The following is a 24,878-nucleotide window of genomic DNA, read 5'->3' on the forward strand; positions in this document are numbered from 1 at the left end:
GTGAGACAGCAGAACGCGTCAGCTATTCCTGAATGAAGTGCAGGAGCGTTATGCCTTTCAAAATACACTTCATCTTGTTTTGTCAGCGGACAACCATCTTCAATTCTTATTAATTGATTTACAAATACCATGGCATGGTACCAAACGAGACGCTCCAACTACTGTAGAACCGAGGAGCAAAACCAAAATGCCCCATAACTTCAGGCCTTCGAGATCCACGTGAAGTTGAAGGAATAGTCGGCTCCTACGTAACAAAATCCAAACAGATAAGCACACTCGAATCATGGTCTTCAATTCGGTTCGACGTACCAAAGTGAACAACGCGGCAAGCTAGAGTCACCAATATCCAGATCATCAATTTTCCTTGCACTACAGACATCTGCGTCTCCAGCACAAACGCAAGCTGGTATTGCACATTCATGCCGCACCTGCGGCGAATGAGCGCCGCATACAGAACGAACGACGCCACTTGCAACAGCCCAAAGAGGAAAACAACCGTGGCCGTGTAGCTCACGTTCTGTCGAGTGACGTTCCTGAGCTCCGTGTGATACTTTGCGTTCGGGAGATGCACCATGACCAGCATGTAGTTTCCATATAGTAACGGGATGAGCGCTTCCAAGTACGCCGTCAACACCAGACATTCCATAGTGTACAGCATCGCAAGAGTTTCTCGAAGAATGGTTGCATCTTGAGTTCGACTTCTCGACAGAACTCGTGAAGCAGTCACCTCACTGTACTGTGGCCGCACGGATCTTTGCTTGATCGGCTCAGCTGGATGAACCACAGTCGTCCTGCGTCGAGCAAAATACAACTGGAGTTTCTTCAACGGGGACCTGGGGCTTTCCAACTTGAAGGAAGTGCTTGAAGTGGGTGGTTCACTCGTTGACCAGCTACGGACTGGCCGCGATGCTTCCGTCGCAGCCTCTTCCCACATTGACAGAAGCGTGCTATCTGTCGGAGCGAGGCGGTGGGGGAGGCAAGAGCGCACGCGCACGCTCCTGCTCATTTGAGCTTGAAAATTCTGAGGATTCCGGCACAACAAGCACAAAGTCTCCAGCAAATTCTCATCTGAATACGCACCAGTGGCTTGACGCAGTCTTTGCAGAATTGTTGCTGTTCGCCGATGCATCTTGAGCAGAATCATAACCGTCTGTGAGATTTCCGAGCCTATGAGGATTATCGTGGTTTTGAGCGTTGAAGCGCTCTCCATGAAGGACACCAGGTAGAGCGCGTTGAAGAAATCTACCGTGAAAATCACAGCTTCTGGCGTCAGGTCTTCCAAGTGCTTTGTGATCCGTAGAACGGCGTTCTTGGCGACGATTTTGATGGTTGGTTGGAGAAGCACCACGGGTAGAATATACTGTGTGTCGACCATCCTGTGGAAGAGGATCTGGTAGAGTGGGTAGACCATGCCCATGATCTTCTGAGCGGCTACGAATGCGATGATCGTTCTGCTGCGTGGTCCAAGAAACAAATACAGCAACGTGAACAGCGGGACGTAGAACGACGGGGTCATGGTGATGTAGAAGAACGGGATCGGGAAGGCCAACTCGGTAGCGACCGTCATACTGGCAGATATGTGGATCAAGGAGAGCCCCACCATAAAGGCTACAAGCTGGCGTACCGAAAGCGTGAACGTCTCGCTCGACCATGTACGTTCCGTGGATGAGGAAGGTGTTGGCCGTGACAGCCGACAGCATCAGTAGATGCACCCAGAAGCCGTAGTTGGCGCTCCATCCTGCCGCGGGGTCCTGCAGAGGCAGCAGCTCCTGGAGGAATATTAAAATCACCATTGGTATTGGAGTCCCGATGCACACCAGCAGTGCGCGGGCCAGCGACGTAGTTCGTGTGTATTGGTCCAGTGCTAATACACGCTCAATGGAGTATTTCCCGCCGTGGTAACTCACTTGCAGCGACGTCCAGAGCTTGAGAATCCGTGCCAAACCAGTACGAACACGCCCACAACACAAAACACTGGCTGTTGTGTCTCCATCGGGAAGCTGAGCTGCGTCAACTGCAGATGCTGAACTCGTCATGAGTTAATAAACCGACCGATGTGAAGAGTGAGCAGGCCGGATCGATGCTGAGCAACAGTGAACCACACTTATCCCTATTTGAGTGCGGCGACCGAAATACCCATTCACCACTGAAGCTGCCAAGGCGAGGCAAATGTAGTGACCGAATCAATCCTCAGCCTTCATCCAGGCAAACTTTAATGTGAAATCGACACCTGAAGCCAATGCAAACTTGTCAGTATCATCAGAATGGAAGTATTCAAGACCTCTACTGTAGACTTACCAAAGTGAGCCACTCGGAATGCCAGAATGATCAGCATCCACATCATGACTTTGCTTTGGAAGAGCGCCACCTGCGTCTCCAACACAAACGCCAAGTGGTAGAACGCCTGCATGCCGTACTTCTCGTAGATCATGACCGCGAGGAGACCGAACGAAACGAACTCGAGTGCCCCGAAGATGAAGACAGACTTGACCGTGTCTTGAACGTTGTCGGGCGTAACATCGCTGAGTTCCGTGTGATAGCGAGCGCTAGGCAGGTAAACCATAACGACGACAAAACTCGCGTAGAACAACGCAATGCTGGTGTGCAAGTACGGAGCAAGAACGAGGCACTCCGACGTAAACAGAGCCTCCAACCCCTCTCGGAGAATATTGGAGCGTCGATACATCAGCGAGTTCCGTCGAGAGCTCCTTCTGTCCCCTGACTGTGTCTCTAATGCCGATGCTGGGAGAATAGAGGTGCGAGTCGATGGAAAAGGCTGGATCATAGTTCGTCGCTGTCTCCAGCACATTCTTGCGCATATTCGAAAGCCACAGGTAGGTTTCTGAAGAGGAATAACCCGTGGGAGTGATGACCGAGAAGCGCGTGAACAACTTCGTGAGCTTGATCGAGCTGATCTTCTCCTCCGAAGTAATTCCAAGCTGAGAAGCACCTGCTGATTACCTGCAGATAACGCGTGCGGGAGACAGGAGCGTATTCGAATCCCGGCAATGTTTTGCCTGTCCATTTTCTCGGAACTGCTGCAAATTAGGCGAAGTAAAGTCACCAGTGATGCTTTGCCGCTTGATATCCCCGCCGCTCTGTGAGCTCGTGCCAATGTGGTGCGACTTCGCCGGTAAAGCCCCGCTAACATTGATAATGACTGAGAGACATCGACAATTATGATAATCGTCACTGTGACGGCCGAACGCGAGGTTTGCATGCAGGTTGCGAGGTAGACCGCGTGGAAGAAATCCACTGTGAGAATGACGGATTCAGGCAGCATATCCTCCATTGGCGCTAGGGAAAGCGTGATAATGTACTTCACAACAACCTTCATTATCGGAAGAAGCAAAATCACCGGCAGTTCGAAGTGCGTATTCGACGCAGCGACAAAGAGAACCTCGTAGATGGGGTACACCACAGGCAACAGCATCTGCGCGCAGATAAATCGTAAATGGATCCGCATTTCATCCGACCGCTTCAGCATGTTGTGGACAGTTTTCCGCCCAAAGACTACAGTGGACCAAGCGATCAGCAGCGCGAAAAACACGGGAAATGTTGATAACGCGAAGAACGGAACGGGGAAGCCGACCAATGATGCGATTCCCATCGCCACAAACGGATAACTTACGACTTGGCAGAGGAAGAGCAAGATCAGCTGACTCGGCATGAGTGCAGTGGACTTTATCATGTACTTCGCGTGAACAGCGACGGTGACGCTGACGACTCCAGCGAGAATGCCCACGCGCAGCCAGAATCCGTAGTTTAGTTGCCACCCAGCAGAGGGATCGTTCAGCGGTATTGACTCTTGCGAGACGACGAGGATAACCATGGGCACCAGCGCTCCAGCGACCACCGTGATGACGCGCAAGAATGAGGTTTTCCTGGTGTACTCATCTAGCGCTAGTAGTCGCTCGATCGAGCACTTGTGGCCACGGTAACTCACTTGCAGCGACTGCCAGCGGTTAAAGAGATTCACTGCACCAGCTTGTAGTCGACGGATACTGAACTGTAGAAGAGTGGAGTCGGCTAGGGCATTCTTCAGCGATGGATTGGTAGACGGCAGGACTAGCATTTGAAGAATGAAGCTGTGGTCGAGAGAGGAAGAATACATCGGCGACCTAACTTGTACTAAATGCACACACCTACGTCATTCCTATTCCTGTGCGTCGCCATAAAAAGAGACGAAACGTTGAATTATAATTCGGATCGAGGCTCACTTACTTAAGAAAATCATCAATTCGATACTTTACATTTCCCATGACTTTTTATGGGGGGGAATTGTAACTAAAATATAACAAAACGCGTTAAAAATGCGTTTTGCAATACTGTACATGTATGTTAATATGTTAACAATCACTCTTATGGGGTATGCAGTGCGGCACTGGCAGTTGATATAACCGCAAACATTCAAATTCTGATTCTTATTACTACGCCAGCTTTGCCCCAGTAATGCGAGCAATGCGCGCGTGAACAACTTTTGCAGAGTTTAATTATTACGTACTTCAAGTAATACTTGTACTTAAACTTGTGAGTAATGATGTTGCCGCCGTGGCGAGTAAATAGTAGAAGCACACAAAAAGTCTGAAAAACACACAGCCTTAGGGGTAGGTCCACCATATTAGAAGGCGGTAGTGAGCGGTTGCGAGGAGCGTAGCCGTAGCCGTAGCAAACCCGCACGGGTGCGCGCGAAGCAGGGCCGCGCGGTATTTGCGGAGGCGGGCCCAGCGACGAGCATTCCAGCGAGCGGACCCATTGCAGCAACTCGGAGTTAGTTTTTCTACTGCGGGGGTCTGGGGGTGCAACCCCCAGAATGCTTTTATTAGAAGGTCCCTGATTTGCTGTGTGTTTTTCACGCGTTCTCCGCCGTGGCTTCGTCTGCAATAATTGCGATTTCGACTTTTACTTGTAACTGGGAATACATGTACGAATTTAAGTTTGTGCTGGTAAACTAGCAAACTGGTCGCCAAGGATTATCCCCCTGTTGCCATATTGTGCGACATCAGCGATAAGCTTTGGTGCGGTTACCAGTAGACCCCCCTCCAGATCTGTATATACGTAGATATGGAGCTGTCTCTAATGATCAGGGCTGGCTACTTGCATGACGGATCACTGGAAAGGGTTTGTAGAGCAAGTACATTACATCCAAATACATGTGCATGTAGTTGCCGAAGAAATATTGTATGGCTATCTGTACTGGAACGTACTACTCAGAAAGTTTTAATAAATACCGCAGTAAGAAATCATGACGTGCACATGCATGCAAATACAGTGCATGTAGTACATGATGTACCGCCTGGCTGCATTGCAGCCTGCAGGGTACCGGTAGGTACGTGCTTTATCTTTCATGAATTGTCGTTCGACCTTCAACTCTAATCTCTAAGCTTATGCGTCTTGTCATCAGATTCCCAAACGGGGCACGACGTGCTGGTTTACTTTTTTTTTAGTATTGTACAAGTCCGTACGTACACGTAATACCCCTTTTCACTCGCTGTCGTCGTCGTTTGGGGGCGTGCCACGAGGGCACAAAGAGGAAATCAGTTCATTGCAGCGCTTCCGCTGACAGGGGGTGGCGTGGAGGAACCCCCTTTAAAACGCTGCAATGATCTTGTTGCAACCATTTCGTAGGCCATGCGAGAAGTTAGGTGTGAATCCATTTGGGTATATCGCTCCACCGCGTTGGATCCCCATCGGCCGAACAGCTTCACAGCGAGACTGTCGAATCCAGCATTGAATAGAGCAGTAGCGCCACCACTACGCAGCGAATGGGAGCTGAATCGGTCTGGATCATCCCCGTTGGCTTTCGCAGCACCCATGATGGCACCAACTAGATCTCGGGTCTGTAAGTTTAGTGACGCAGTCACCTTGCAGAGTAGCGTGTCCGCGTCAACGGCTAGCGTACGATGGTGCTGTACCAGGTACCAACACGCTAGGTCGGGGCAGCACTGTTTCAGACCCGATCTTGCCAGTGTCCTGCTGGTGCCTTCCCCGAATTGGTCCGTTTTGTTGCCGCGGAACCGAATTTGAACCTTTTCAATTCGTTTCAGCTCGTGTTGCTCTTGATCTTTACTATCCAAAAAGCGAACGTCAGTTCTTCGGATTGCGTATGAGTGCAATTTAGCCCCGTCCGCTAAATACTCTGATATCCGCAGCAGAAAGAAGAAGCCCAGTACCGAAGCCCCCCATATGACTCAGTGCTGGGCGAAATCGAAGTTGAGGAGCTTATGCAGTCTCTTGAGGAATTGTAGAGTGATGGGTAATTCGGGTTTGGCGGGGGATCTTCTCGGCGCATGCCAGTGATGGCAAGCTGGCGTCCTGGGGTAAGGCCAACGCCGTATCCGCAAAATCGCCGATGATACCACGACACGTGGCTGATCTTGCCGAGCACGGTTGACGCTGAGTTGCCTGCCTTTGAGTTACCCCAACCGAACTTCCAGCAGTACGTAGCAAAGAGGGCGAGTTGATATGAATGATGCTCTCGCTCTGGTGGAAGCCACTCGGAAAAATGGAGAAGTCGGCACCACTTCGTCCACTGGTGCCAGGTGCCGGCATACTTGGTGGCCGACGTCGCGGCCAATGACTTGGCTTGAAGTTCGCTGAAAAGTTCATGTAGAGTTTGCGTAAGGTTGGGATCACCGGTGATATCTGCCATGACACAGAAACGTTAGCCCAGCGTGTTTTAAAAGGTTCCGTCCAGGCTCGTGAGGCTGCATCCGCCATCCAGTTAGTTGACCCAGGCAAATGATCGGCTGAGACTCGAAGGTTGACGTACACTTCAGCGAGACCAATAGCTCTGTTAATCTCTTGGCTGAGTTCGTTATTTGAGTGCAACCGATTGCACTATTGCTCCTCCGAGATATTGTCGCTCCAGCATGTCACATGCACCATACTGCCGCCGGAGGATTCGTACCAGGTTGGACCCATGTCCAGAGCGCTAGAGCCATGCCCAAATGCTCACGCACGTTGACTGAGAACTGTTTGTCCGATGAGGTGCGGGTATCCATGAGAATTTCCTCTTCGTAATTGAACTTCAGCTGAATAAAGTTGTCGACCGCTGGATTGAGAACCGCAAGTCCACGATTAGACGAATCCATGTACAACTCAACGTTGGATGCTGGCAGGTTGCCAAACATGCTGACGGGGAGTGCTGCTAGATAACCATGAGCTAGAATATTCTGAAATCATAGTAAATCCTGCAGGGCGCCTTCCGATAACTGGATCCGCGCAAATCGAGGGGCTCTTGCTGTCAGCGAATGAAGTTGCTGATGAAAAGGTTTTGATGTGCGGACACAAGTTCCAACGTGACGTAGCGACCCAAAAAGTTTTTGAAGCTCCTTCTTCGTTGCCGATCGTCGCGATAGCATGACACTGACCCGTTGAAGCGCTTTCGCGATCTTATCAGCTGGAATTGAGACAGTCTGATCAGTTGTATTCCACAGTAATCCTAGCGCCACCAATTCCGAGCAGCACCCCGAGAACTTCGTTAATGGAACGCGGGCCGAGCACAGCGAGTATGGCATGACGCAACGTAAATTCAGCTCGATGTAGCCGGCCACCTACATCCAGCTCAACTAAGATGTGATCGTCAACCCATTCGTATCCGAAGAAAGACTCGTTGTCATTAGATGTAGATACTGATGCCGGAGAATTAGTCGACATGAGCCAAGATATGGCTCGGCCAAACAAGCTGTAAAACGGAGGAGAGCCGGCCCAACTAAAAGGCGCTGTCAAGTCAAAAACGAAGATGTTTAGCTCCTTGATGAAAGCGGCCATCCGAAATACGTGCGAAGCAATCGTGCGAAGATGTCTGTAAGCACCACGTACGCCGCCTTTTAGAATTCGGATGCAAGTGGGGTCTCCCTGTTTCGCGAGATATTCAATTCGTCGGGCAATCTTAGTGATAGGCTCGTAATTAATCGTTGGTACGGACTCTGTCTTGAAGGAGGAATTGGTCGACTCGCCTTCAGGGTAAGACAGATCATCGATTGTCCTGTGTAACGGGGTTACACGCACAAGTGGCTACAGTCACTTGTTACTTTAACAGATGCGATGTCTTTTAGAGGTTTGAACACTTACTCGATCTTGGTGTAAGGTACACCAATGGCTACATACATTTACGACCACCACGACGGGTGGTTCATACACATTTAGGATTCCTGTTGGCTGAAAGCAGCATCTTCTAGCCAATGAGTGACTTGCATGTTAGCAGAATCCTGCCAACCAGCCGTTGACAGATCCCTAGTTTAGAATATTACATTTAGAGGAAGTCAGAAACATAAAACAAAATAGCAGCTCTCATCTCTTTACCAAAACCCGCCACTTGGAGTCTTTATCTTGTTTAAAGTATACTCGTAGATCTCGAGTATACTTAACTCAAGTAAAAGAAAACCTACGCTTCCTCATACACGTGCGCATACGTGTAAGCCGTAGTAGTGAGCCAAGGTAGGCCCACTACATCCTAACTTCGATTGATGGTCGACGCCTTTTTTTCTCTACGGCGCCCAATGGACTGCATATCACCGATGACCAGCTAGAAAGGATGTCGGCTTCGACAACCATGTACTGCCCACAGTCTTGGCCTTCCCGAATGCTTTAAGTGACTGCACGTAAGTGGCGACGGCACGACCCATGATTCTTGGGGGGAGGTCGACGCGCTGGTGGTGTGCATGACCACTCCGCTTCAACCCCATGAGTCTCACAATTTTGATCAGAGCTGCGAGATGAGGGTATCCTCGAAAATCTTTGGCCAGTCTAGTTGCATCTAGTGCTTTGTTCGGCCTGGTATCTTGATCCGTCTAGCCTCGGACAAAGCGGCCTGAGTCTTCAATACTTAGCCGCTGAGTACGGATAATACTTGACAGTGTGCTGCACGCGACTTGATCAATAGTGTAGACATCTTTACAGCGTCGCATCCGCTCGTACCCTCCGATCTTGTGCGCCTGGGAAATCCTTGTTTCTTCGCGAAGAAGTTCTGCCTCGAGAGCGAGTTGAATAGTAGCTGCCAACCTCAAGTCGGCAGATCTATTGGCGATTTCTGAGGGCATCTTCCAGCACTACATCGGAAAGCGTTCACAGTCCCCGTCATTATGTCCCGTCTAGTACCTCGTTGTGCGAAGTGGGTTGATGGTGTTTTGGCAATTGAACGGAGATTTTCTGCGGCGACCACTACACTCCCTTTTGTCGACAGCGCATTGGCACAATCGAGCTCAGAGAACGCGGGGGCAGGCTCAGCGTCATTCGTTTGCCCGGCTGGCATGCACTCTATGGTGCTTGAACGGAGATTTTCTGCAGCGTCCACATTTGAATCCTCAGCTGGCGCTGTTTTCACATTGCCAAGAGGGCAGGCTCAGCGTCGTTCATCAAAAGACCAGTGCCGTGTACAAGGAAATTGGGGTCTGAACGGAGCGTTTCCGCCACAGCGTCGTCGCTTTCGTTGTTAAACGTCGCATGCATACCGACAGACTTGAGATTCGTGATAGCAGCCGCAACATCGCTCTTCATGCCGATTGGCTTGGATTGATCTTTAGTTACGACAGGAGTTTGGAATTGCGGCACCGCCAGGGTCGTGCTCACAAGCCGATCCGTTGCAGATCTGTGTGGAGAGTCAGAGATCCTTGTACTGCGGCTTCAGACCTTCAAACCGCTTCTCGATTTCGACTTTCACGAGGGGCTCGAGTGATTTAGGCACGAAGTGCGCTCTACCGTCGTGGCCATCTCCCCGATCTTCTGACTGGCATCCTGACACCGATAGGAACCGGATGCAGAGTCGACAAGTGACGCCCGAACTCGCATCCTGTTGCTTAGACAAATTTTGGAGCACTTTGGGAGGGATCGGACCAAGTCCTTTCTTGGTACCCCGAGTTCGGGAAGGTGTAGGTCGAGTCGTTGGGCGCCCTACTGGTGCGCCTGCCGTGTGGCCGCTGCTGCTTTTTCCTCGAGCTCAAGAACACGTTGATCATGGATGTCTTGTAGTATTTCTCGTAGGAGAGGATCGCCGAGGCGACATTGGCTGCGAACTTGAGAAGGCTGCATATCTGAACCCCCATCAATAGCGGAGCGAAAGTTCTCGGGGACATCATTGACCCAGTACACAAACTCCATCACGTCGTCTGGATCTTACCAAAGCCTGATTATCTTCGACTCAGTGAATGCGACAATGGTATCGACGAGCTCTGCTGCGGACGGCACACAGAATTCCCGAGCAAATGTTGCGAAAACGCGTGCAGCGTCAACTACCTCGAGTACAGTTGTGACGTGCGGGGCTGGCTCGAAGTCGGCTGTCGCCGAGAAGTTAGCGAAATTGGCACCTCCAGAATTTATCCACTGCATCCGTTGTCTTCGACCCATAAATTTGAAATACGTAATTGAGAGACATTCGACTCCAAATTCTCAATCGAATGCTCTGGTCAACACTCCAGGTAGCGACTTGCACAACACGGCCTCGAAACGTATCTGGCTGAATATGTATACCGCAGGGTCCTTACCTCTGTGTCGGTCGGCGGTCAGCTTGTCATGCAGCGCTCACTCTGCGGAGGGAGCAAACGCGTATTTCGTCTTCGTGTCTGACGACTTTGGAGGCTTAGCCACGACAAGCGGGAGCGCTGGTGGTTTAACTTCTTCCTGCATCATCGGTACACTTTCGTCCGCCGGGGAACTGCCACGGAGCTGAAGAAACCGGTTGAGTAGTACAGGATCTCCTTAGAGCTTGTCGACGATAAAGGCATCCTTGTCGACATCTGGGCTCGATTCGTTTAGTCTAGCGCGCCGTGACGAGGGTTCCGCGAGCTCCCGCGGTGTGGATATTCCTCGAGCGCGCTTGGACGAACCGAGGACGCGCGCTTCCGACAGCCGCGGTGCTGGCACCGTCTCATCCGAAAATTGTACAACATCCTCGGCGTAAGGATCATATATGTGACACCCAGTATCAGACGCTGGTGGTGCTGGATGCGGACGTTCTTGTACACCACCCGACGGTGGTGCTCTGCAAAACAGTGCGCCAGTGGTGGCGGACTCGGAGTCCATCCCGCCGTCGACGTAATATGCGTAGTCTACGGTGTGCTGAAGCGGAAATGTCTCTTTTAACCCGGTGGACGGGTCGATCCACTCCCGCGCCGACTGTGCATCTGGAATGCGGTCGGCAGAGACTGGACCACCCAACACTTCACCGATGTCTCCTGTGGAACTGCAACCACTCCGTCCTAAAATTCGGTCAAGCACTTGGGTACCGATTGATTTGACTTCTTCAAAACTCCACTCCTCCTTTCCGAACACGACATTCATTAGCTGTAAAGCCACCACGGGAGCCACCTCAATGACGGCCTCGATGGGAGCTTCGACCTGGGTCCCGTCAGACTCCACCGTAACCTTGTCTTCCTCCAGTTGAACCACTTGGCCCAGCACGAAATTGGCGACTGTCGTGACGACCCCTGGGCGCCTGCCTAGTGACTGGCGGCCGCACCTGTTCACCGTCGCCGCCTTAACCGTGCACCGAAGCGCCGTTGGCCGCTGTACACATCCTTCTCCGCCGTCAAAGCTGCGAAAGTACATCGTCTCCTGCTCCATCGAGACCACTTGAGCGAAGGACGGGATTAATGGCATACGTACACCAAATGTGGATTGCGTCTCCGGAATGATGCACATTGGCCATTAACTACGCAACTGGGGGTTGTTACATATCCTTTTCCTTTAAGAGTGTTAGAACGCGTAATATGGTTGCCGGGGGGTTGAGCATTGTGTATCGATAGGATGCCTGACGGGTATCCCCGAAAACTGTTCACCTCAGCTTCTGTAAAGCTGTGCAAATTTTGATGTTCCTGTAGACTCGGTCGTAAACCAACAGCACATGTGCACATGGTACTTCACATGTTTTCATGCACCCGCTTAAGAATAACTGTCCCTAACGATTCTACTAAAATGCATGAACGCCTTAACGATACACCAGTTAAAATGCAGGCAGTACTGAGGTGGGTGCTGGAGTTGCACACCCAGATCCGAAAACTAACCTCGAGTTGCGGTAAGTAGGTATGCTCGATGAAAATGGTGCTCGCCACAGCAGATCTCACCACCAACTTTTTTGAAACCTGTTGATGTATATGTTTGTGAGTCAGAAATTGCGATCAGACCCAGAATAATTTCCCGGCCAAAACAAATTGAGCATGGTCCAAACCTGCACTGAAATGGTGGCGATGCGCCTTAAAAAGGTGTAAGCTTGATATATTTAGGTTAGCATTCTCGCGCATGCGTGGACACCTATAATTGGGCTATGTATAATTTAGCGACTCGACCCTTATAAGAGTCCGCGAACATATGTAGGAATACACCATACATTGTATTTCCATTATGATATTGTACGGCTGCGTTCAGCGCCATGTGATGCAGTTTTACCAATGTGAATTCATAGGAAAATGATCAATATTGATGTACATAGAGCCCAGATCTGTATGTTACAGTATACTAAGTAGTGTTCTATATCAATGAGGCAGATGTACTCTGTGGCAATCTTAATGTTTACTTCAACGCGACAGCTTTACAATTCTGTAAACGTATTCAATGCGTTGGGTTTGTAAGACACTTGCTGGCGTATGTTTTCAGCGTAGATTGCTCTGTTTGACCACCTCGAACAACAAACCGAAATACTAAATAGCAAGTATGCGCTTCACCAATGTAGCATATCCTACTGTATTGTGTGACGGCACCTATAGTACCGAGTGCCCAAGCTTCATCTGTCTAACCAGTAGGAGCCAATACTCCTTAGTTAATGATCCACACCTTATCTTACGTGGGATCTTACGTGGGATCTACCTGCAATTGAGTTGGATGCATTTAATTTTCAGTGAAGCTCAATATTAGCGACCCAAAACTGGAAGCAAAGTCTGGATCGCGCTACTACAAGCTGGACAATAGTACTAATCTAAAATGAATGTCGACTCAGACCACAGACCAATTCAAAGCCCAATTTCAAATGGGAAAGTCTTCCCCGCCGAGCGAAGGGAGGCGGGCAGCCCCACTTACTCGGCTAAACCGTGTACTACGAGCCCCGCCTTGCGGGGCTCCGCTCGGCTTGTACACAATAAATAAACGAACATTCATGCAAGCACGTAGCAGGTAGGACGGACCGCCATCGAGAAAAAAATGTGAAAATACTTATGCTAAGAGACGACTAAGGTGGCGAGTAGGTAGGGAGCCGTCGAATTTTCGGAAACGGCCAGCCGGAGTTTTCTAGCTTTGGAAGCAGCCGATATATCAGTTTACACTCGACAAGAATAGGAAAAAGAGTTGGGTGATCGTGGTTCAGCTATGTTTGGATAGACGAAGGTTTTCTCCAATCTGCATAATCACGCAAGTCTCTGTTAGTCGTATTCTCCCTACCTCGATCACATGGCGACGACCACGCGAGTGTACCCAGCTTCCAACGTTCACCAGTCTGGTAGCACAAGGCGTAGGCTCTCTTTCGACCCTGTTCGTGCGTGGCAGCAGCTGCAAGTAAGCTATTACGGAGGGAAGTACTCTCTCCATCGCGCGTTCGCTCTGCGCGCGTACAGCCAGAAAACCTCGTTATCCAGGGCGCTGCTAGTGGTGCTAGGCACCCCCTTTCCTACTGTAGTTTTCGTCATTGTTGAAGAATTAATCCCGCTTCAAAAGCCAGAGGACGGGTGGGTAAGAAACTACGGCTTTTGGATACGAACAGCCATCCTGGTGTTTGTGGTCGGCCACACGAATTCTGGCCAGGCGAGGTATCTCGTCGACGCGGTGGATCTATCTGAGCGCCAGGTTGTACTGCTGTGCGCCTGGACGACGGTCATCTTCACTATGTTTGCCGTGCTGGTGGCGTCTCAAATCACCTTTCCGGTCCCGTTCTTTGTGATCACGATGGCTCCGATGTTTTTCGTGCTCCTAGTCGTCTCCTTTTGCATTATGGTTGGCCGCCAGCAAGTCTACGAAATATGGGCACAATTCGACCAATTACTCAAGTACTTTATCTTCGTTGGCGCGCAGGTTATGGTGGCAATGGTCTACCCGCTGTACGAGTCGCTATTCCGCGCAGTCCAAGGCTCTCCGTATCAATTTCCAGTCATTTTACTGCTTCCTGTGATCAAACTGGCAGTAAAATATATTTTACTTCGCTGCACGAAGCACATGGAAGATATGATCCCCGAGGCGATCATCTTCACCGTCGACTTTTTTAATGCCATCTACATGGCGACCTGCATGCAGAGTGCCACCTCGGACGCGTCGATTGTGGCCATGACGGTGCTAGACATATCGCAAACGAGCGCCATGCTCTACGGGTTACACAGACGCACGAACACGCTGCAATTGAAGCTTCGACTGGCTGTGGGCAGTGATTCAGAGGGTAATGATTTGCTGGCTATGCTGTGCACACTTTGTCGAGACGTCAAGAAGTTTAAGCGGCAGGTTCGAGCTGGGATTCAGCTACGGTCCTGCTTTCCTCACAAATTGGACGATGACGACCAATACATTCTTCAAAATTTGAGAAATAACGCCAGCAATTCAAAAATAATATCTACGGATCCCACGATTTCGGTCCCAAGAACCTACAACATGCATGGTGTTGCACCGAATGCACAGAATTTAGTAGCTGTGGACAGACGAGCTTCCACCCGAGCCAGTATACAGTCTCTCCTGCATCCGGCCCACCCAACAATTCTACTGGAAACACTTGAGGCGCTCTTCACCATTGAGTGTATCCTCCTCACAGCGTATTTGGAAGCCGCGATCCCCATGTTTTACTGTTGCTACATGCTGCTATTGGTAAACTTCCCAAGCGCCCAGTATCATACTGAAATGGTTGGAATTACCCTTGAAAACGTAGAAGAGCGAGTGGTTCCTCTTGTTCTGTTTGGGCTCTTCCAGCTTTTATCGTTTAGGCTATTGGTGCGCATGATCAAGCGCAATTGTGGGATGGACGCTATCAAACATCTCGCGTTTGTTCTGGATAAGCACATGCCGCTGATTCAGGGCAAGTTGACCCTCTGGATGGCAGTCACGGTCTGCTGTCGTGTTGTACACTTCGGTGCGTCCTCAGCTTTCTTCTTTTGCTGAGCTTTGTGCTCGTACTAACCGTTGCTTTGTTCTCGATGTGTTCACAGGTATGGACTTCACGTTCAAGTTCGCTTGGATTAAGTAGCCACAGACGAATCAAACAGTAAAAATAGACGAAGCGTTAGTTTATTACTTCTTCTTTGTATTATACTGATGCAGGACAACATGCTCTATCGTCAACAGAAACGAGTAATTAGTAGGGTAGACTCTGTTCTGATTTTCTTACTAAAATGCCCCCCCTGCTCTCCAAAATAATGACCCCCGGCAGGATCCAAGGTTCCGCGCCATTGTTATATTTCGTATATGGTCGAGGCATTCTTCGACTCGTTCGGTCTATCAGTTCGGATGCTCAGTGCACCGTGTTTTTCGAAAAATATGCTAAGCTTTATGACACCGAATGCGAACTCGTCTCACTTTTAGTCTAAGAAAATATTTCGAGGCGACGAACGGGGTCGCGGTATAGTCACGGGGGACTCCAGAGCTTAGGAAAACCTAGTCGAACGAATTCAAAAGTGAAATCGACTCCTAAAGAGATACAACACACAAGATGCCTCATTAGCACTCATTTCCTAACAACAAATATAAAAAAATATGGTTGCGATTACTTACCGAAATGTTTTACCCGAAAGCACAGTGTGATAATCATCCAGAGGAGTATTTTGCATTGGACTAGAGGCATGTGCGCCTCAAGCACAAATGCAAGCTGGTACAAAGCTGACATTCCACAGTTCCGTCGGATCAACGCAGCGAGCATGGCAAAGGTTCCGACTTGGAGAAGTCCAAAAACGAGTAGTGGGGACACCGTTGAGACCACAGTCTCCTGCGTAATAGCAGTCATTTCCGTATGATAAAAAGCGCTCGGTAAATGCGCCATCACCAACATGTAACTGGCGTAAAAGAACGGAATGAGGGTCTCCAAGTAGGCAGTCAGGATAATGCACTCGGTTGTAAACACGGTTTCGAGAGTCTCTCGCAAAATTGTGTGGTACTTGTTGAGAGAGGGCCTGCGCTCTTCCACAGTCTGCACTACCGGTGCAGCACTTTGCGCTTGTGCTTCTTGTCGAGGCAGGATGGCTCTCGTTCCACTCTTGGTCAAGCGCCAAGAGCAAAATATCAAGCGGCGGCTCGCTTTCTTCGGTAACCTGTGAGATTTTGTAGCTACGGCACTAGGGCTTGCACCGAGGCTGTTGAGCACGGACTGACTCATCGGAGACAGCTGAAGGCACATGCTTGAGCGCGTGCGGATTCCGAATTGTGACTGTCACTCGTAACTCTCCTGGTTGCAGCATAAGGAGCGAGCCGTGGTCAGAATGTTGCTATCCTTGAAAGGTGTGCCGATGTCCACGGCTCGCTCAAGGCGAGACAATAAGCTGCTAGTGCGCTGTTGCAGCCCATAAAGCATGACAAACGTCTGTGTTAGATCAGTTATCGTGATGGCCATGACACCGGCAATCGACGTTGCGCTCTGCATGCACGTGGACACGTAGAGCGCGTTGAAGAAATCCACGGTGAATATAACCTCTACCGGGACCATATCCTTATTCACTCGTGTATACCGCAGTACATAGATAGCAACTTGATAAGAGGGAGCACCATGATAACCGGGAGCTGATAGCCAGCCCACTCTCCCCGCAGCGCGGAACAAGAGCTCGTAAAGTGGGAAAATGCCAACGGGGAGGTCTCAGCACCGACCAATTGAATGTATTCCACTACTTGATCACGACTAGCGATAAGTTTCCGCACAGCAACACCGCCCATGATCAGTCGAAACGATATCATCAGAATGCCGTAAAAGAGGGGCATTGTGGTTAGCACGAAGAACGGAATGGGGAAGATCAAGATCGACGCCGTAAGCATCGTGACGGCGGCCACTCCAATCGAGACGCTCCCACTCAGCAAGATAAACTGATGCACCGTGACATGGAAGTCGTCAATGAGGTATGTTGCTTGAACCACCAGGCCATTTATCACCTCCCATACGAGAACCACAGCTCTGATCCACAGCCCGTAGTTTGCGCTCCAGCCGTCGAGAGGGTTTTGGAGCGGGATTGACTCCTGTATGAAGACGAGGGAGACCATGGGAAGTGGGGTGCAAGCACACACCAGTACGACTCGCCAGAGAGAAGTCTTTTGGGTGTACTCGTCGAGAGCAAGTAGTCGCTGAATGGAGTACTTGCCGCCGTAATAGTTGACCTGCCTCTGCTTCCACATGTCAAAAGTGTCGTGGCGCATGGTTTCCACAACTTTTCACTCCAAGGTTGTGCTGAAGTACCAGTGCTGTCGCCGAACGCAGCGGGTATTGGCGCTACACTCGCTATGAACACTGGCATTGGCACTTCCTGAAGGATAAGCTCAAGAACGCAAGGAGCGTTAGCATTCCCGAAATACTCATGTACATGGCCCATATCTGCCCACATATCGACTCCATAAATTCGGAAAGCACGAGGCCCGCTCAACGAGCCAATGATCAGACCACCGAAACCTTAATTCATGATACCACGGCCGACTTATCACGGGTTCGAAAAGATAAGAAAATCACTTGAAGAGAAAAAGAAAACAATGGTAGTTGGAATGGCTAAGTACCACTACGAAGTACTATCCCTTCCGGACATAATAATATTATGTTTCATATTATGAAACACTTCTGGGGGGTCTTGCAAAAATGACCTTGAAACCAAATCGAAATGTTTTCGCGGCCGCTAGGGCACATCAGGGCTAGAGGAGATGGCGTTGATTTTATCCGCGGCAACAGCGAGGCCGCATACCAAAAACTGAATGCATTAACGCTACGGACAGGAGACCCATAGTGATCATGATACTGTTAGAAAAGGCAACCAGGACATAATGTGAAACACAAGGAAAAACGATATATTTGGTTTACCGGACGTCTATAGACTATTAGACGATGTACTAGTAGTTAGAAGCAGCCTACCAAAGTATATAAAAGCATTGGAGGCCACATGCATATGCTTAAGGGTCACTTAGCTGTCTAATATGGTAGAATTAGCTCCCATCCAACCGAGGTCGTTGCCGGCTCGTTACTTACCCCCTACGGCTTCGCACTCTCTCTATCGATCATACTAGCCTTTGTTAGAGCCGTAACATCCATCTAGAGTAGATAAAGTCCGTAGCAATGTTCGCTTGGCACCTTTATTGCCCACACCCTGTTGCAGGTCCCATACAAAGTTGAGCCAATGTCTCGACTAAGTACGGTTTTACACATAAGAGGTAGCAATCGAAAGCTTAGAATGTGGAGAATACACCTGGCTAGCTCATTCTGCATAAAACTGCACTGAATTGACATTATGTGGGTACTTGTGTTTTCACCATATGATTTGCAAATACAAATCTCAAGTAATAAGTGTTTCAGAATAGTGGACTATTTCACGTTTTGTCCGGAGGGGATACTACAAAGTTGTTGTGTCTTTATAGAGCTGTCTATGTAGCTCTATCCCTGTGGATACCAGATCCTAGGAAAGCCCAATCGAATAAATTCAAACTTGAAGTCGACACCTGCACAATCGGCCATTAGCAACAAATAAAAAAACACACACGCATTTATGATAGCACGTACCAAAATGGGTCACCCGAAAGCACAGCGTGATCACCATCCACAGCATCATCTTGCACTGAATCAGCGACCTCTGCGCCTCCAACACGAACGCGAGCTGGTACAGCGCCTCCATCCCGCAGTTGCGCTTAATCACTAGCGCTGAGGAAACAAAGGACGCGATCTGGAGCAAACCGAATACGACCAACGGAAGAACGGAAGATACGACGTTGTCGCGCGTGACGCCCTCCATTTCCACGTGATACTTGACGTTCGGGAGATGCACCATCAGCATCATGTAGCTACTGTAAAACAGCGGCATGAACGTCTCCAAGTAGGCTGTGATGATGATGCATTCCGTTGTGAAGACGATCTGCAGTGATTCGAGGAGGATGGTGGGGTTCTTGGACGTCATGTGCTTGAATGTCAGCGCCTTCTTAGAAAACGTTAGTCGAGCTTTGTGCGGATTTGTAGGTTTGGCGACGTCTGGATAGATACTGTTGGCCGGCTTCTGGGTGAAGGTGAAGCGGAAGTAGGACGACTCTGGCGGGATGTTGGAGACGCCAGGGCCCGCAATAGCCGTCGATGCTTCTTGCGGACTCTGACGCTCAGGCCCTGGTGCGGGGAGGATTGTATCCAGAGTATCGAGCAGTCGCTTATTCACATCCGAGATTTGGTGAGGAAGACACGAGTGTTTGCGAAGGCCCAAGTGGCTCAACCTCCTTATCATTTCTCGATTGTGAAACAGTGAGCACATCATTGACAACACGTCATCGCTCTCTTTCGCGTCGGCGGCAGTCTGCCGGAGTCGTGACAGGATAGTGGCCGTACGACGCTGCAATCCATAGAGCATTGTGATAGTCTGCAGTAAGTCGGTGATTATAATCGCCGCGATGGCGATGGGCGAGCTCGAGCTCTGCATGCAGGTAGCCACGTATATCGCATTGAAGAAGTCGGCTGTGAAAATGACTTCGACGGGGGCCATATCATCCAGCGCTTTAGCGAAATGAAGCACAAGGTTCTTCAGCGCGACCTTTATCACTGGGAGCAGTAAAATCACAGGAAGTTGGTACTTCGTTCCTTCAGCAGCACTAAACAGCATTTCGTAGACTGGGAAGATGAAGACTGTCGACGTTTGAGCGCAAACGAAGCGCACACATCGACCCACTTGGTCGTGGTGGGTCAACATTTGTCGGAAGGCGTGAGAACCCACAACCACCCGAATCATTACGACCAGCAACAAGTAGAACGGGGGCGTAATGAACATGATATAGAACGGAATGGGGAAAACGCAGTAGGCCGAGACCACCAGCGAGAACGCCACGATAATCGCCGGCATGATCACGTAAAGTTGCAGCATTTGAAGCACGGAAACCACGAAGTCGTCGATGAGATACATTCCCTGCACCAATAAAGCGTGAGTGACGATGCCCACCAGCACCGCTGCTCGAAACCACATGCCGTAGTTGGCACTCCATCCCTCTCTTAGCTCTTGAAGCGGGACCAGTTCTTGTCCGAAGACAAGAGCGACCATGGGGAGTGGCGTCGTAAAGCAGACCAGCACGACTCGTGTGAGCGAAGTTTTTTTGGTGTACTCGTCGAAAGCTAGCACTCGCTGGATGGAATACCTCCCCCCGTAATAGCTGAGCTGCATGCGCTGCCATAAGCGTAGGACTGCCGAGGTCGAAGCGCTCCGACACGTCGTGCGCGGTCTCGCGCCTATCAAGTCACTAGGCGTTGGTGCTATGACTGCCATCGTGAGCTAAGGAAATTGTAAAGCGAGTTGTTGCTGGATGGCTCCAAATAAACTATTCGACAAAGCTGGCGCTTCCCGATATATCGGGTGGGTGTATTCGTGTGGACTGATGTGCTCCATTCCGAACAGGGTCTCCGAAAATAGCATTGTCAATAACACTATTTCAGAAAATAACAATAAATTACGCATTTCGGCGGGTTCAGCCATCTACCGTGATAATTTATTGATGTGCTTTGTGATATTACATAATTTATGACAGTTACCTTTATATAATAATGTTAGCGTTTTACCAGCCATCTTCTCGCTTCCAGTCGTTCAGAAGAACTGGAATCACTGGTTGTCTGCGTTGCTAGTTGCAGCTCATTTGGCAGCGCTCACTTTTCAATTTTCACTTCTCAAGCCTCCAAGACCTCATCCAGCATGGTTCGCGCTATCCGCCCCCCTCGCCCTACCTACGCGAACTCCCAAGTCTCGGGGTTTTACTTCCGCCCGTGTCGCGACGAGAACGACGAGGTGATTCTCGAGTATTTCCGTTGCCGTTGCGGCACGGTTCGGAAGCAAACCCATAGGAACGGGTACTCCAACCTGATGCAACATATCAGGCGGGAGCACCCTGACTACAAGACCGTCATGCTCGACGCTACGACGGCGGAGACAGGCTCCCTCGTGAACTTCGTCCGCCACTCGGCGCTCAACCTCCACGGCTGGATGGTTTGGATTGTCATGTGCAACCTGCCACTCTCTTTTTGTGAGAGCCGAGAAGCTCGGCGGTACGTGTATGCATAAGGTCATTGTGTTTACATTACTACGGAAACTAACAACTTTACTTTATGGATGTTATTCAGCTACTCCAGCCTGGACCCCATCTCGGAGGAAACGCTGCGGGCTGGCATGGACGGGGTCGTCGTCGCCGTCGAGCGTTCGATTGCGTCTGAGCTCCCAGCACGCTTCGGCATCATGCTCGACGGCTGGACACACGCATCTGAGCACTACATCGCCGTGTTCGCGTGCTATGAGGTGAACGGCTGTCCCAAGACAACGCTACTCAGCATGGCCTCGCTGCTGGACGCGCTGGACGACGATCTCTCCGCGCAGGGCCATCTCGAGTTTCTAGCGACCATGCTGCCGCGCGATTACGGCGTACAGCTGGCGCAGTGTCGCTTCCTCGTAGCTGACAACTGCGCCGTAAACCGGCGGCTGGCAACTCTTATGAGTGTGCTGCTTGTTGGTTGCGCAAGCCACCGCCTGAACCTTGCTGTTCAGGCGGACATGGCGTCGCATGAGCAGGACCTGACTGCTGTGCAGGCGCTCATGGTAAAATTGCGTACTCTCACCAAATCTGCCAAACTACGGTAAGCGCCAATGTGTATGTGTGGTGTGTCAATATGTTTCTAACACAATTTGTGTACTTTTGTAAAACATTTTACAAAATAGATCGAAAACGCCACTTCGGCCTGTCATTCGCCAGGATACGCGCTGGAGCTCTACGTTCGAGATGGTACGGCGCTACCTCCAGCTCCTCGAGTTTCTTGACGCCGAAGACGACGACCTCATGGACCTGCTGCCGCCGCCGGCGATGAACAAGCGACTGCGGGCATTGTACCAGGAGCTGTGGGACATCGAGTCGGTCTCGAAGGCCCTTCAAGGCCACGACGTCGACCTGCTGGACGTTCACGAGTGGTTCGACGAGCTGATCGCTGTCAGGCCACAATATGGGCGCTACATTGGTAAGTTTGTAACTGTTGAATTTGTGCTTAATATTTTCACTAACAATTGTATAATGGTTTTTATTTTGCAGGGCCTCGGGCCAACATTGTGCACACCCCAGATTTTGAGGCTGGGTGTGTACGCGTTCTCCGCGGGAAGGCGCAGCGGCTGACGCGTGCTGAAAAGGCCGCTTTGCAGCCCTTCGAAGCTGCCAGACCGGACGACGCGGCCGCGAGTGAAGAGGAGGAGGATCCAGCCGCGTCGTTCGTGGAGCGTCTTCGGAAGCGCCGGCGGCTTGCACAGGACCGTGTCAAGTTTGAGCAGCTGAAGAGCATCCCACGTGGTGGAACGCTTCTTCAGCATTGCTCGGGTGACGTTTGGTCATCAACGACATGGCCTGCTGCCACGCACGCTTGAGACGATTTGTTTCTCCGCCAGAATCGGTCGTACTGGGATGCAACGACTGTAGACAATTTGAGCTAGATGATAAGCTAACTGGTGTCTTGTTAATAGACTTCATGCTTTTCATAATGGCATTATTTATTGTGGTACGTTGGGGGCAATGCCATAATGTACTGTTGTATTGGTAGGAGCGTCAGGGGATAATTTATTCAGCAACGCCCAACCTACTAAATAAAAATGCCATATTCGGAGGCCCTGATTCCGAATCACGAAGTTGTAATTGCAAGTTGCTCGTGATGTTTTTTTATTTATTTATCATGCTACAATTCTATTCTACCCTTGTGGTATCCAGAACCTCGGAGCCCCAAGACGAACAAATTCAAACTTGAAATCAACACCTGAGCCGTCATTAGTACACAAGTAAGAAAAATGAGCATACCTTCTACAATATCAATTTCCAGGGACAACGCACCAAAATGCTGTACACGAAAGCACAAGGTGATGAGCATCCAGAGCACCATCTTGCACTGAACCAGCGCCCTCTGCTTCTCTAAGACAAACGCCAACTGGTAAAGCGCCCGCATGCCGCAGTTGTGCTTGATCAGCAGCACTAATACCACGAACGACGCGATCTGGAGAATCCCGAACACAAGGAGCGGGACGATCGTGGTCACGACGTTGTTACGAGTGATACCAATCATCTCTCTGTGATATTGAGCACTCTGTAGATGCACCATTACCATCATGTAGCTGCAGTAGAACAGAGGCATGAACGCCTCAAGATACGCCGTAATGATAAGGCACTCAGTTGTGAAGAGCGCTTCGAGCGATCGTAGAAGAATCGTTGGACGCTGGGGTGACGATCGTGGGTTGTAGGTTGGGGTCTGGGGTGGCGGAGGTCGATGCATAGAAACTGACCGAGCTTCAGGTGCAATAGCATGCATGGCTTTGATGCGTTTCCGTGAACAAATGGCTCGAAGACAAGATGCCTATGCGGGTTTCCTTTGGTAAATTATGGGGAGGGATGAGACTTGGGGCGAGCCGTGAGGTTGTGGGTCTGGTTCAGTTAGAATTTGGTTCAGGCTGTCAAGTACTCGTGTATTCACGGAGGATATGTGATGAGGCAGGCACGATCGTCTTCGAATCCCCCTGTGTGCTTGCCTCTCAAAGCGGTCGGGATGGCGACATATCCAGCAAATCATGCTCAGCATATTGCCATGATCAGTATCAGCATCACCGACAGTTTGGCGAAGTTTTGATGAGATTCTGGTAGTACGTCGGTGCAATCCGTAAAGCATAAACATCGTCTGCGATAGATCGGTGAGTGTGATGGCTACTACAGAGGTAGTTGAAGACGAGCTCTGCATCCACGTAGCAACGTAAACGGCGTTACAATAATCAGCTGTAAAAATCACTTCAACCGGAATCATGTCCTCCAGACTCTTGGCGAAGTGCAAGACCACGTTCTTGGTCGTGACTTTCAGAGCTGGGAGAAGTAGAATCACGAAAATCTGGTAGTGCGATCCAGCTGCGGCTCGAAAAAATAATTCGTACACTGGAAAAATCACAATTGTCGAGGCTTGAGCGCATACGAAGCGAATACAGTGCATCGACTGATCTCGGTGCTCCAGCATGTGCCGAATAGCGGTGGACCCTACCACCACTCGAAGAAAAAATGTCAAGATGATAAAGAACGGGGGCATCATCAGCAATGCGAAGAATGGAACTGGGAACACCAAGTACTCACTGATGAGCATCGAAAGAGCCACCACAGCCACCGGTACACACACCAGAAGTATAAGCATTTGATGTGCCGAGACTGTGAATTCATCGATGAGGCAGATTCCTTGCACCACAATCCCGTACGTCACAACACACACGACCACCGCGCCTCGGATCCACATTCCGTAGTTTGCCCGCCAGCCTTCATTGAGATCTTGGAGCGGAATGGATTCTTGACCGAAGACAAGAACCATCATGGAAATGGCGTACACAGACAAACGAAAATCACCCGCGCTAGTGAAGTTTTGTTCGTGTATTCTTCCAGAGCGAGCACTCGATGGATGGAGTACTTGCCGCCGTAGTAGCTGACCTGCATGCGCCGCCACGTCCTTGCAAGGCGGAACCCCCATATCTGCCAGCGATTTCTCCGAGACACCTGCAATGCCGAGTCTGTCAAGTCGCGGCCCCGCTCCAACGCTGGAGCTACTGGGGCCATCTCAAGTCGAGGACGAATGCAACGAGAATGGAAAGCAGAGGTCTGCTCGAAATAAAGCGATATCACGTCAACAATAGCTAGGTATACTGCAGATATTCCTATTTTGGCTTTTATAGGGAATTCTAGCCCAGGTCACTGGGTGCCTGCCAAAAGGGTCATAAGGACCTAACATAGTTACCGCA

At 50.2% G+C, this 24,878-nt stretch overlaps 8 protein-coding genes across 8 annotated transcripts; 2 read left to right on the forward strand and 6 right to left on the reverse strand.

Annotated features, from left to right (window-relative positions):
* Positions 1-244: 244 nt before the first annotated feature.
* PHYSODRAFT_503614 (hypothetical protein) lies at positions 245-4,075 on the reverse strand (the record flags this gene model as incomplete). The annotated part of the gene is made up of 2 exons (XM_009528978.1): positions 245-1,063; positions 3,065-4,075. The coding sequence occupies 2 exons, from the start codon at positions 4,073-4,075 to the stop codon at positions 245-247; spliced, it is 1,830 nt and encodes a 609-aa protein (XP_009527273.1).
* Positions 4,076-10,698: 6,623 nt separating this feature from the next.
* On the reverse strand, positions 10,699-11,562 carry PHYSODRAFT_332053 (hypothetical protein; the record flags this gene model as incomplete). The annotated part of the gene is made up of 2 exons (XM_009528979.1): positions 10,699-11,144; positions 11,226-11,562. 2 exons carry the CDS (start codon positions 11,560-11,562, stop codon positions 10,699-10,701), a joined length of 783 nt encoding a protein of 260 aa, XP_009527274.1.
* Positions 11,563-13,377: 1,815 nt separating this feature from the next.
* On the forward strand, positions 13,378-15,063 carry PHYSODRAFT_502813 (hypothetical protein; the record flags this gene model as incomplete). The annotated part of the gene is made up of 1 exon (XM_009528980.1): positions 13,378-15,063. The coding sequence occupies one exon, from the start codon at positions 13,378-13,380 to the stop codon at positions 15,061-15,063; it is 1,686 nt and encodes a 561-aa protein (XP_009527275.1).
* Positions 15,064-15,664: 601 nt separating this feature from the next.
* On the reverse strand, positions 15,665-16,291 carry PHYSODRAFT_300975 (hypothetical protein; the record flags this gene model as incomplete). Its single annotated transcript, XM_009528981.1, has 1 exon — positions 15,665-16,291. The coding sequence occupies one exon, from the start codon at positions 16,289-16,291 to the stop codon at positions 15,665-15,667; it is 627 nt and encodes a 208-aa protein (XP_009527276.1).
* Positions 16,292-16,324: 33 nt separating this feature from the next.
* PHYSODRAFT_332055 (hypothetical protein) lies at positions 16,325-17,295 on the reverse strand (the record flags this gene model as incomplete). Its single annotated transcript, XM_009528982.1, has 2 exons — positions 16,325-16,528; positions 16,807-17,295. 2 exons carry the CDS (start codon positions 17,293-17,295, stop codon positions 16,325-16,327), a joined length of 693 nt encoding a protein of 230 aa, XP_009527277.1.
* A 1,216-nt stretch (positions 17,296-18,511) lies between these two features.
* Positions 18,512-20,267, reverse strand: PHYSODRAFT_502847 (hypothetical protein; the record flags this gene model as incomplete). The annotated part of the gene is made up of 4 exons (XM_009528983.1): positions 18,512-18,576; positions 18,638-18,986; positions 19,153-19,156; positions 19,333-20,267. The coding sequence occupies 4 exons, from the start codon at positions 20,265-20,267 to the stop codon at positions 18,512-18,514; spliced, it is 1,353 nt and encodes a 450-aa protein (XP_009527278.1).
* A 227-nt stretch (positions 20,268-20,494) lies between these two features.
* PHYSODRAFT_286047 (hypothetical protein) lies at positions 20,495-22,736 on the forward strand. Its single transcript, XM_009528984.1, has 2 exons — positions 20,495-21,721; positions 21,804-22,736. Exons 1-2 carry the CDS (start codon positions 21,204-21,206, stop codon positions 22,246-22,248), a joined length of 963 nt encoding a protein of 320 aa, XP_009527279.1. The 5' UTR covers positions 20,495-21,203; the 3' UTR covers positions 22,249-22,736.
* Positions 22,737-22,811: 75 nt separating this feature from the next.
* On the reverse strand, positions 22,812-24,382 carry PHYSODRAFT_315165 (hypothetical protein; the record flags this gene model as incomplete). Its single annotated transcript, XM_009528985.1, has 3 exons — positions 22,812-22,876; positions 22,951-23,329; positions 23,510-24,382. The coding sequence occupies 3 exons, from the start codon at positions 24,380-24,382 to the stop codon at positions 22,812-22,814; spliced, it is 1,317 nt and encodes a 438-aa protein (XP_009527280.1).
* Between the last annotated feature and the right edge of the window lie 496 nt (positions 24,383-24,878).

This window comes from Phytophthora sojae, assembly GCF_000149755.1.
Source record: "Phytophthora sojae unplaced genomic scaffold PHYSOscaffold_4, whole genome shotgun sequence".
Taxonomy (NCBI): domain Eukaryota; phylum Oomycota; class Peronosporomycetes; order Peronosporales; family Peronosporaceae; genus Phytophthora; species Phytophthora sojae.

Coding starts and splice junctions, on each gene's coding strand:
- PHYSODRAFT_286047 (XM_009528984.1), top strand. CDS start 21,204: ATGTTATTCAGCTACTCCAGCCTGGACCCCATCTCGGAGGAAACGCTG. Junction 21,722..21,803: donor ACCAAATCTGCCAAACTACG/GTAAGCGCCAAT, acceptor TTTACAAAATAG/ATCGAAAACGCCACTTCGGC.